General features: G+C 47.3%; 1 protein-coding gene and 1 long non-coding RNA gene across 2 annotated transcripts in view; one reads left to right on the forward strand and one right to left on the reverse strand.

The window, feature by feature from the left end:
• Positions 1-6557, forward strand: part of LOC123957614 — a 17737-nt gene extending 11180 nt beyond the window's left edge. Inside the window, exon 2 of the long non-coding RNA XR_006821838.1 lies at positions 6321-6557. This is a non-coding gene — a long non-coding RNA (uncharacterized LOC123957614). The remainder of the gene's footprint in view (positions 1-6320) is intronic.
• A 1305-nt stretch (positions 6558-7862) lies between these two features.
• On the reverse strand, positions 7863-11819 carry s1pr1 (sphingosine-1-phosphate receptor 1). The gene is made up of 2 exons (XM_046030513.1): positions 11687-11819; positions 7863-10947 (listed from the first exon to the last, which is right to left on the reverse strand). The coding sequence occupies exon 2, from the start codon at positions 10823-10825 to the stop codon at positions 9704-9706; it is 1122 nt and encodes a 373-aa protein (XP_045886469.1). The 5' UTR covers positions 10826-10947; positions 11687-11819; the 3' UTR covers positions 7863-9703.
• Between the last annotated feature and the right edge of the window lie 232 nt (positions 11820-12051).

Raw genomic sequence — 12051 nt, forward strand, 5'->3', positions numbered from 1 at the left:
TGTAACATTACACTTATCTGACGCTTTTATCCAAAAAAAAGGAAACACGAAAGAGACTTACAATTGTTTTACATGTCAGAGCTCGCACGCCTCTGGAGCAATGAGGGGTTAAGTGTCTTGCTCAGGGACACAATGGTGGATGTTTCACAGTGAGAATTGAACCCGGGTCTCCCACACCAAAGACATGTGTCTTATGCCCACCCACACCCAGGGTCTAACAGGCGTATAACAGGCGTGTAACAGGCGTATAACAGGGTGTAACAGGCGTGTAACAGGGTGTAACAGGCGTGTAACAGGGTGTAACAGGCGTGTAACAGGGTGTAACAGGCGTGTAACAGGGGTATAACAGGCGTGTAACAGGGTGTAACAGGCGTGTAACAGGGGTGTAACAGGCGTGTAACAGGGGTGTAACAGGCGTGTAACAGGGGTGTAACAGGCGTGTAACAGGGGTGTAACAGGCGTGTAACAGGGGTGTAACAGGCGTGTAACAGGGGTGTAACAGGGTCTAACAGGCGTGTAACAGGGTCTAACAGGCGTGTAACAGGCGTGTAACAGGCGTGTAACAGGCTCTGACAGGCGTGTAACAGGGTCTGACAGGCGTGTAACAGGCGTGTAACAGGGTCTAACAGGCGTATAACAGGGTCTAACAGGCGTGTAACATTACACTTATCTGACGCTTTTATCCAAAAAAAAGGAAACACGAAAGAGACTTACAATTGTTTTACATGTCAGAGCTCGCACGCCTCTGGAGCAATGAGGGGTTAAGTGTCTTGCTCAGGGACACAATGGTGGATGTTTCACAGTGAGAATTGAACCCGGGTCTCCCACACCAAAGACATGTGTCTTATGCCCACCCACACCCAGGGTCTAACAGGCGTGTAACAGGCGTGTAACAGGCGTATAACAGGGTCTAACAGGCGTGTAACAGGGTCTAACAGGCGTGTAACAGGGGTGTAACAGGGGTGTAACAGGGTCTAACAGGGGTGTAACAGGGTCTAACAGGGGTGTAACAGGCGTGTAACAGGCGTGTAACAAGCTCTGACAGGCGTGTAACAGGCTCTGACAGGCGTGTAACAGGGTCTGACAGGCGTGTAACAGGCGTGTAACAGGGTCTAACAGGGTCTAACAGGCGTGTAACAGGCGTGTAACAGGCGTGTAACAGGCGTGTAACAGGGTCTGACAGGCGTGTAACAGGGTCTTACAGGCGTCTAACAGCGTGTAACAGGGTCTAACAGGCGTGTAACAGGGTCTAACAGGCATGTAACAGGCGTGTAACAGGGTCTAACTGTTAGACCCTGTTAGACCCTGTTACACGCCTGTTAGACCCTGTTAGAGCTTTTACAGGCTGTTAAAGCCTTTTAGAGCCTGTTACACGCTGTTAGAACCTGTTACACGCATGTTACATGCCTGTTAGACCCTGTTACACGCTGTTAGAGCCTGTTAGACCCCGTTACACGCCTGTTACACGCCTGTTAGACCCTGTTACATGTCGTTAGACCCTGTTAGAGCTTTTACAGGCTGTTAGAGCCTTTTAGAGCCTGTTACACGCTGTTAGAACCTGTTACACGCATGTTACATGCCTGTAAGACCCTGTTACATGCCTGTTAGACCTTGTTACACGCTGTTAGAGCCTGTTACAAGCTGTTAGAGCCTGTTAGACCCCGTTACACGCCTGTTACACGCCTGTTAGACCCTGTTACACGCCGTTAGACCCTGTTAGAGCTTTTACAAGCTGTTAGAGCCTGTTAGACCCTGTTACACGCCTGTTAGACCCTGTTACACGCTGTTACATGCCTGTAAGACCCTGTTACACGCCTGTTAGACCCTGTTACACACTGTTAGAGCCTGTTACAAGCTGTTAGAGCCTGTTAGAGCCTGTTAGACCCTGTTACACGCCTGTTACATGCTGTTAGACCCTGTTACACGCCTGTTAGACCCTGTTACACGCCTGTTAGACCCTGTTACACGCCTGTTAGACCCTGTTAAACGCCTGTTACACGCCTGTTAGACCCTGTTACATGTCGTTAGACCCTGTTAGAGCTTTTACAGGCTTTTAGAGCCTGTTACACGCTGTTAGAGCCTGTTACAAGCTGTTAGAGTCTGTTAGACCCCGTTACACGCCTGTTACACGCCTGTTAGACCCTGTTACATGTCGTTAAACCCTGTTAGAGCTTTTACAGGCTGTTAGAGCCTTTTAGAGCCTGTTACACGCTGTTAGAACCTGTTACACGCATGTTACATGCCTGTAAGACCCTGTTACATGCCTGTTAGACCTTGTTACACGCTGTTAGAGCCTGTTACAAGCTGTTAGAGCCTGTTAGACCCCGTTACACGCCTGTTACACGCCTGTTAGACCCTGTTACACGCCGTTAGACCCTGTTAGAGCTTTTACAAGCTGTTAGAGCCTGTTAGACCCTGTTACACGCCTGTTAGACCCTGTTACACGCTGTTACATGCCTGTAAGACCCTGTTACACGCCTGTTAGACCCTGTTACACACTGTTAGAGCCTGTTACAAGCTGTTAGAGCCTGTTAGAGCCTGTTAGACCCTGTTACACGCCTGTTACATGCTGTTAGACCCTGTTACACGCCTGTTAGACCCTGTTACACGCCTGTTAGACCCTGTTACACGCCTGTTAGACCCTGTTAAACGCCTGTTACACGCCTGTTAGACCCTGTTACATGTCGTTAGACCCTGTTAGAGCTTTTACAGGCTTTTAGAGCCTGTTACACGCTGTTAGAGCCTGTTACAAGCTGTTAGAGTCTGTTAGACCCCGTTACACGCCTGTTACACGCCTGTTAGACCCTGTTACATGTCGTTAAACCCTGTTAGAGCTTTTACAGGCTGTTAGAGCCTTTTAGAGCCTGTTACACGCTGTTAGAACCTGTTACACGCATGTTACATGCCTGTAAGACCCTGTTACATGCCTGTTAGACCCTGTTACACGCTGTTAGAGCCTGTTACAAGCTGTTAGAGCCTGTTAGACCCCGTTACACGCCTGTTACATGCTGTTAGACCCTGTTACACGCCTGTTACATGCTGTTAGACCCTGTTACACGCCTGTTAGACCCTGTTACACGCCTGTTAGACCCTGTTAAACGCCTGTTATACCCTGTTAGAGCCTGTTAGAGCCTGTTACACGCCTGTTAGACCCTGGTACACGCCTGTTAGACCCTGGTACACGCTGTTATAGCCTGTTAGACCCTGTTACACGCCTGTTAGACCCTGTTACACGCCTGTTAGACCCTGGTACACGCTGTTATAGCCTCTTACAGGCTGTTACACGCCTGTTATACGCCTGTTATACGCCTGTTACACGCTGTTACACGCTGTTAGACCCTGTTGCACGCTGTTACAGCCTGTTACACGCCTGTTACACGCTGTTAGACCCTGTTACACGCTGTTATAGCCTCTTACACTCCTGTTAGACCCTGTTACACGCTGTTAGACCCTGTTACACGTTGTTATACCCTCTTACACGCCTGTTAGACCCTGTTACACGCCTGTTAGACCCTGTTACACGCCTGTTAGACCCTGTTACACGCTGTTATAGCCTCTTACAGGCTGTTATACGCCTGTTACACGCCTGTTAGACCCTGTTACACGCTGTTAGACCCTGTCACATGCTGTTATAGCCTCTTACAGGCTGTTATACGCCTGTTACACGCCTGTTAGACCCTGTTACACGCTGTTAGACCCTGTTACACGCTGTTATAGCCTCTTACACGCCTGTTAGACCCTGTTACACGCCTGTTAGACCCTGTTACACGCTGTTATAGCCTCTTACAGGCTGTTATACGCCTGTTATACGCCTGTTATACGCCTGTTACACGCTGTTACGCGCTGTTAGACCCTGTTACACGCTGTTAGACCCTGTTGCACGCTGTTAGACCCTGTTACACGCTGTTACATCCTGTTACACGCCTGTTACACGCTGTTAGACCCTGTTACACGCTGTTATAGCCTCTTACACGCCTGTTAGACCCTGTTACACGCCTGTTAGACCCTGTTACACGCCTGTTAGACCCTGTTACACGCTGTTAGACCCTGTTACACGTTGTTATAGCCTCTTACACGCCTGTTAGACCCTGTTACACGCCTGTTAGACCCTGTTACACGCCTGTTAGACCCTGTTACACGCCTGTTAGACCATGTTACACGCTGTTAGACCCTGTCACATGCTGTTATAGCCTCTTACAGGCTGTTATACGCCTGTTACACGCCTGTTAGACCCTGTTACACGCCTGTTAGACCCTGTTACACGCTGTTAGACCCTGTTACACGCTGTTATAGCCTCTTACACGCTGTTAGACCCTGTTACACGCCTGTTAGACCCTGTTACACGCTGTTATAGCCTCTTACACGCTGTTATAGCCTCTTACACGCTGTTAGACCCTGTTACACGCCTGTTAGACCCTGTTACACGCCTGTTAGACCCTGTTACACGCTGTTATAGCCTCTTACAGGCTGTTATACGCCTGTTATACGCCTGTTACACGCTGTTACAGCCTGTTACACGCCTGTTACACGCTGTTAGACCCTGTTACACGCTGTTATAGCCTCTTACAGGCTGTTATACGCCTGTTACACGCTTTTACAGCCTGTTACACGCTGTTAGACCCTGTTACACGCTGTTAGACCCTGTTACACGCTGTTAGACCCTGTTACACGCCTGTTAGACCCTGTTACACGCTGTTAGACCCTGTTACACGCTGTTACAGCCTGTTACACGCCTGTTAGACACTGTTACACGCCTGTTACACGATGTTACACGATGTTACACGATGTTACACGCTGTTAGACCCTGTTACAGGCTGTTAGAACCTTTTACACGCCTTTTACATGCTGTTACACGCCTGTTAGACCCTGTTACACACTGTTAGAACCTGTTACAGCCTGTTACACGCCTGTTACACGATGTTACACGCCTGTTAGACCCTGTTACACGCCTGTTACACGCCTGTTACACGATGTTACACGCTGTTAGACCCTGTTACAAGCTGTTAGAACCTTTTACACGCCTGTTACATGCTGTTACACGCCTGTTAGACCCTGTTACACACTGTTAGACCCTGTTATACGCTGTTATAGCCTCTTACAGGCTGTTATACGCCTGTTACACGCTGTTAGACCCTGTTACACGCCTGTTACACGCCTGTTACATGCTGTTAGAGCCTGTTACATGCGTGGTGGGTGTAACACGGTCTAACAGGGTCTAACAGGGTGTAACAGCGTGTAACACGGTCTAACAGGGTCTAACAGGGTGTAACAGCGTGTAACACGGTCTAACAGGGTCTAACAGGGTGTAACAGCGTGTAACACGGTCTAACAGGGTCTAACAGGGTGTAACAGGCCATCTGGCACTAACAATCATGCCAAAGTCACTTAGTTCTGCATATGGACAAAAGAGCTGAGACACCTCCAGATCACTTTTATAACACCCCATTCTGAATCCATTACTGTGGAGCAGCTGTAACAGCTTCCTCTCCTCTACAAGATGTTTCTGCCCGTTCACCCAGCAGAGCGTTTGTGAGGTTGGACGAGAGCAACCGGCTCGCTGTCTCCGTTCCAGCTCATCCCAGAGGTGTTGGGTAGGTTTGAGGTCGGGGTTCTGAGCGGGCCGGTCCAGTCCTTCCACACATAACTGGAAGAACCATTTCTTTTGGTAGCTGCTTTGTGCTCAACCTATCCTCACACTTAAACGACAATACAGGTCGATCGTCAAGTGATATCAGTGATTAATATCAGTGTTTTCCATATCAGGCCAGCGACAGGCTTACCAGATGTTACATAAGTCCAGTGACTCGTGACGTGCAGCGTGTGGAAACATAGAAAACAGTTGTAGTTTGGTTGAGTTTAGGCAACAGAACCACTTGGGTTGGTTTAGGCAAAGATCATGTTTTGGGTTAAAGTGAGTAAAGTTACATAAGTCACATGAAAGCAGTCAGTAACGCTGTCTAACTCAACATTCAACGCTTTCACACGGGACTTGAACGCCGTTCTCCTGTGTGAAAGTCCTGGGTTCCTAACCTGACTTTGGCACTATTTATAATGTGTCTGTTGTTACCATCGTACGTCCACAAGAGGGTCACTAAAATCGTAATCGACCTATATTCCTGTGAGGACGGGGAGATTTGCACGGGGGCGTATTGAAACAAGGCCAAACACAATTTGTGGGAAGAAGAACTGTTGTCTGAAGTTGCAGCTGAAGTTTTGAGATTTCCCTGAACAGAGACCATTTAGGCTTGGGGTGTCCCAGTACTGCTGTCCAGGTAGTGTGTTAACTAGTGTTTTATTGTAGTGTTCTGGTGTGACCACAGGGGGGCAGCACACAGCAGGAGGAAGCCTAAAGACCTCCTCCTCAGCTCCTCCTCCCATGTCTTCTTCTGATGGACCAGCTTTAAAGGCTGCAGAGAGAGTGATGGAGGAGAAGGAGCAGAAGAAGAGAGAAGACGGGTGGAGTCACATTTAAACGTTTCTCCGCAGCTGCTTTTCTCTGGATCAAACTGGATCTTTTTGAAACTTTAACGTCTCATCAGTAAATAATCACAAGTGTTTCCAGTTTGTTCTGTCATCACATATTTAAGCCTGTTGTCGCTGATGAAACGTGTCTTTGGGAGGCTTATGTCTAATATACATCTTCATATTTGGAAAACAGACCTCCGAGTTCCAGCTGGGTTACATGGAAATTAAGGAAAGTATCTGTCTTGTCATCTCGACATTACTTTAACTGCTCTGTGCAGTGCAGTCCTCTGTACCTGAAACACCTTTCAAGGGCCAAAACAAACCGTAAAAGGCAGTTTTGCACTTCATCAAAAAGGGATTGCAGCTCCTTAACTTAATTTAGTTTCATATAGAATAAATTATCTGTTTAAAGTCCATGTTTGTAGCTCTTCTGTAAATCTCCAAGTCCAGTGAAAAACCTTAAATGGTACCAAAGTTAAAAACGTTTCTGTCACTAAAACATTTTCAGATCTAAAATTAACAATTAAATGAAGGATGTTCATTATTCAACTGATGACCAGCTGCTCGGTCTGCCTTCATTAATAATTTATATAATATATATAATATAGTAAAAAAAGCGTCTTAATTTCCTGAATAACCAGAGAAGGTAAAGACAAAGTTTAGGTCAGCAAAACTGAGAGATTTCAGAGATTTACAACTTTTAGGGATCAAGTGATGAGTTAACAACTTCCAGTTATTCTGCAGCAGGCGAAGGAAATGAACCACATTTCTACAGTAAACACCTTGGAACAGCCTGTTAATGCACCTTCAGAAGCTTTATCTGGTCATCGGTTGATCCTACAGTGAGATAAACAACAAAAGTCCTTCAGTTGTTAATTTTAGATCTGAAAATGTTTTGGTGACGGAAACGTTTTTAAATTTGGCAGCTCACTGCTTTACTTTGGTTTTTCTCTGGAACTACTTAGATTTACAGAAGAACTACAAACATGGCGGAGTTCTAAAACTCTTCACCAGTAGTTTAGTTAAATGTAAAGGTTTTAGGCAGGAGGGGGAAAATGTTGTAAAGTAAGAATGCTTTTAAAAACAGACATGTTGATAGATTCTTATCAATTACCAAAATACAAAGTGAGTGAACAGAAGCTACACGCTTGGTGTGACCCCCCCCCTTTGCCTTTCCCACCTTCTTCTAGGTCCACCTGCACAAAGTTGAAGAACATCTTGGAGAACTCCTCACAGTTCTAGAGATCTTCGACTCCAGGTTTCTTTAATGTGTTCTGCTTCACTTGCTCTGTCGCCTTTTCTACTTATTTAAATGTTTTTACCTTTCTGGTGATTATTTCTGAGCTTCGGGATGAAAACAAGTTTTCTTTGTTTCATTTGTTCTCGAACACAAAACGTGTGTTTCTACTTGTCTTTATTAAGCGCTAACAAACCAACATCCAGGAGTTAAACAGTGCAGACACACACGCAGAGTTCAGGCTGTCTGATAACAAACACGGATATTAACGGATTAATCGATCAGCTCCTGATAGCAGACGGAAATCGAAGGAGAATTGGTCACGATGGTAACAGAGTCTGATCTGTATGGAAGCTCGTTCCTGCTGAAACGTTATGATACTTAAAACATTAAATTTCTCTATGAGGTTCTGAGCGGCAGCTTAAAAACTGAAGATCATCTGTTGGTGGTGACTCACTTAATATTTTACAGGTAAATCATGTGGAACAGTTTCAGCACAAGGTCCATTTAGTACCTGTCCTGGAGCTTTCATTCATTTCACATGAGCTTCCTCTGCAGATGGAGTTTATCAGTTGTTATAAAATTGTTTGAATTTCCACTTCTGATCCAAAGGCTGAGCTGCTGCTGAAGATCATGTGATCTGCTGAAAAGCTCCAGAACATGTAGAACAAAGTTTTATTGTTGAATTTATTTTATGTTTGACAGTTTTTTTCTTGGCAGAAACGAGCTTCCGTATTTCTAAAACACGACTGAACAAAAAACTTTCTTTCATTTATCTGACAAACAAAATGTTTTTCTTCATGGTTTCAAATATAAATTAATCCGACTCTACTGACGTCACTACTGCCAACAACAACAACAACAACAACAACACAGACGGGAAGTAGAAAAGACATTCTGACCAACAGTTTCTAAACTTTTACACAGTTACCTTTTTACAAAAATGTCACAACAGAAACTCATAAAATCAAAGTTCAGGTGCTTCTGAGACTCGATGACTTAGTGTTTTATACATGTTTAATATAAATGATAAGAAATGTGTAAAAACGACGCACACGTCCTTCATCTCCACTACAGATCTGTGTTTCCTGTCCTGACGCCTCGCTGCAGATCACGACTTTACTTTATTGCCTTATCTTTCATTCATGTGTTTTCAGGAGAAAAGGATGTGAAGGTAACTTTCGCAGCCCTGAGTCGTGTCTGCAGGCTTCCTCTCAGGCTGCAAACATCAACAGCCTCCAGGAAGAAGGCAGGACGCCTACAGGTGAGTCATATTCAGGACGAAAACATTTAACGTGGAGAAACCGTCCTTATTTTATGATTCGTTACCTCATTAACTGATTTCAACGTAACGAGACCCGAGGACGGACGGGGATCTTACATCGTGGTTCTCCCTCTGAAGTCAGGTGTGAAAACTGAAACACTGGACAGAGAGCGAGATGCACCTGAGCTCTGAATTCATGTGACGTGAAAGAAAAGAACATTTTCATGAATGAGTTTGTTTTTCTTAAATATCTGACAGCTGTGTGTTTAAGCGCTACAGGTTCTAGTTCTTAGAGGGTCAGTAAAGTCTGGTTCTACTTTCTACGAAGCTCAGATCTGTTATTCAGTAACACCGCATCACAACTCTTTCACTATTACATCACGCTTGAACAGCCCCGTCAGGGAAGCGTCCTCTGGTCTGACCGGGCCCTGAATGGACCCGGACCAGCTGAGATCCAGCAGTGAGACCAGCTGCAGGTGTGCTGACGCGTTCTGACGGACTCGGCGACACGTTACAGGTGTGAGCTTCTAAAAAGTGTGGACCTTCTGTTTCTGAGGGTCGCTGGTCCCAGTTTAACCGGTTTGAAAGTCTCCGTAAGTGCTGTGTGAGTCCGGATCAGCTGAAGGTTCAGATGGGTCCGTGATGACATCACCGGGCGCCGTTCACACCTGTTTCCTGTACAAACAAACTCTACGTCTGAGACTCTACGACTCGTTGGTGGCCGAACATTCTGGCATTTAGGACGTCGAGGTGACGTTCCCCGAGGACGCCGCCGTCGTCTCCCTTGGCGAGTACTCGGCCTCCTCCTTGTTGGGGTGGGAGGAGTTATCCGACTTGCTGCGGCTGAACTCGGCCCCCATGATTGGCCCGGTGAACTTGGCGTTGGGGCGGAGGCAGGAAGTGCAGCACAGCAGCGTCTTGAGGAACGCGCGGCGCATCTCGTTGCTGGTCAGCGTGTAGATGAGCGGGTTCATGGCGGAGTTCAGGACGGCGAGCGCCAGGAACCACTCGGCCTTGTAGAGGATCGGGCAGCTCAGCGTCTCGCAGGCCGCGTCCAGTAGCAGGAGGATGAAGAGTGGCGCCCAGCAGGCGATGAAGCCGCTCAGGACGATGATGACGGTCTTCAGCAGCGCCATCGACTTCTCTGAGCTCTTGATGTTGGCGCCGGCGTTGCCGCGGCCGTTGGACACCTTGCGGAAGACGAGTTTGCGGCTGCGAGTGCGCACCAGCGCGTAGATGCGAGCGTAGAGCACCACGATGGCCATGAGGATGACGCTGAAGACGGTGGTGCAGAACAGGATGTAGGTCTTGTGGTAGAGCGGCAGCACGGTGGAGCACTGCGTCATGCTGCGGATGCAGTTCCAGCCAATCACAGGCAGGCCGCCCAGCACCGCCGCGATCATCCACACGGTGCTGATGAGCAGGAAGACGCGGCAGGTGTTGCCGTTGTTGTGTAGCTTCATCTTCAACATGGTGAGGTGGCGCTCGATGGCGATGGCCAGCAGGCTGAAGACGGACGCCGCCAGCGCCACGAACATGCTGCCCTCCCTGAAGAACCACTGCGTGGGCGTCAGCTTGTAGGTGTTGGCGCCCGACAGCAGGATGTTGGCGGTGTAGACGACGCCGGCCAGCAGGTCGGACAGCGCCAGGTTCCCGATGAAGTAGTACATGGGCTTGTGGAACTTCTTGGTCCTCCAGATGGTGGTGAGGACCAGGATGTTCTCCAGGATGATGAAGCAGCACACGATGATGAAGACCACCGAGTCGGCCTTCAGGCCCGAGTCCTGCTGCGTCTTGCGGAACTTGCCGGTGTAGTTGTAGTGTTTGGCGATCAGGTCGGAGTAGCTGGGCTCAGCCATGGCCTGCAGGTGCAGCGGGAGTCCAGCAGGGGGCGCTGCGTCCTCACACTTCAGTACTTCATGTCAGGTAGTAACCCTGAAGAGGAGCGGAGAGAGTCCTGCAGCTGGAGGGGGACATGGTCCTGCAGAGACACGACCACGTTAGAAACCGTCCAGTCAAAGAACAACTGCATCAACAAACGACTGTCCTCAAACATCTGAACTTTGTCCTTCAGCAGGTTTTTCTTTACTAAATAATACATTTTATTAAAATCTTCAGTTTGTTCAGACACAAACTGTAAAAGCTTTAGCAGCTGCTTTCTGATCAGCTGCCAGCGCTAAATCTAATCTCACAGGTCATCAGGACGGACTGCTGGAATAAAGCTCTCTGATCTGTGATCAGCTGTTAGAGAACAAACACCCTGAAAAACACGTTGAATCTGTTTGAATTTAGAAAAACGTCCTTTAAAATCTGCGGATTTGAACTTTTAGTCCCGTTTAAATAAAACCATCATGATTTTAAAGATCTCCAAACCGAGTTCAAAGACGGTGACCGTTTAAATATGACAGAAGATTGAAATAATCGGATCATTTCGTGTTTTCGACAGCAGAAAAGTATAAAAGACACTTCGACGTAAAGTTTAATATAAAAACGTTAAACTGGTTTTATTCTCCGTTAAAACCGGATTTATTCAGACTGACGGCAGCTCGTCCGAACGCGGCTCCGCTTCTTCTGCTCAATAAAAGTGATCAGAAACGACTTCACGAGACTTTGTTCAACCGGAAACCGCCTTCTGCCGCTGCACGCGACCTTTAAAAACATTCAAGACTCGTTTTAATCAAGAAAAAAAAGAGAAAAAGGAGAAAAAGGAAAGTTTTTACCTTCAGAGTCCAGAGAGAGAAAATCCGACAGCAGCCGAGGAAGAGCGGAGAGCGAGCGCGCACACACACAGGGTTACACACTGAGACACACACACAGGGTTACACACTGAGACACACACACACAGGGTTACACACTGAGACACACACACACACACACACACAGGGTTACACACAGAGACACACACACACAGGGTTACACACTGAGACACACACACAGAGACACACACACAGGGTTACACACAGAGACACACACACACAGGGTTACACACAGAGACACACAGGGTTACACACAGAGACACACACACACAGGGTTACACACTGAGACACACACACAGGGTTACACACTGAGACACACACACACAGGG

This window comes from Micropterus dolomieu, linkage group LG19 (assembly GCF_021292245.1).
Source record: "Micropterus dolomieu isolate WLL.071019.BEF.003 ecotype Adirondacks linkage group LG19, ASM2129224v1, whole genome shotgun sequence".
Lineage (NCBI taxonomy): Eukaryota > Metazoa > Chordata > Actinopteri > Centrarchiformes > Centrarchidae > Micropterus > Micropterus dolomieu.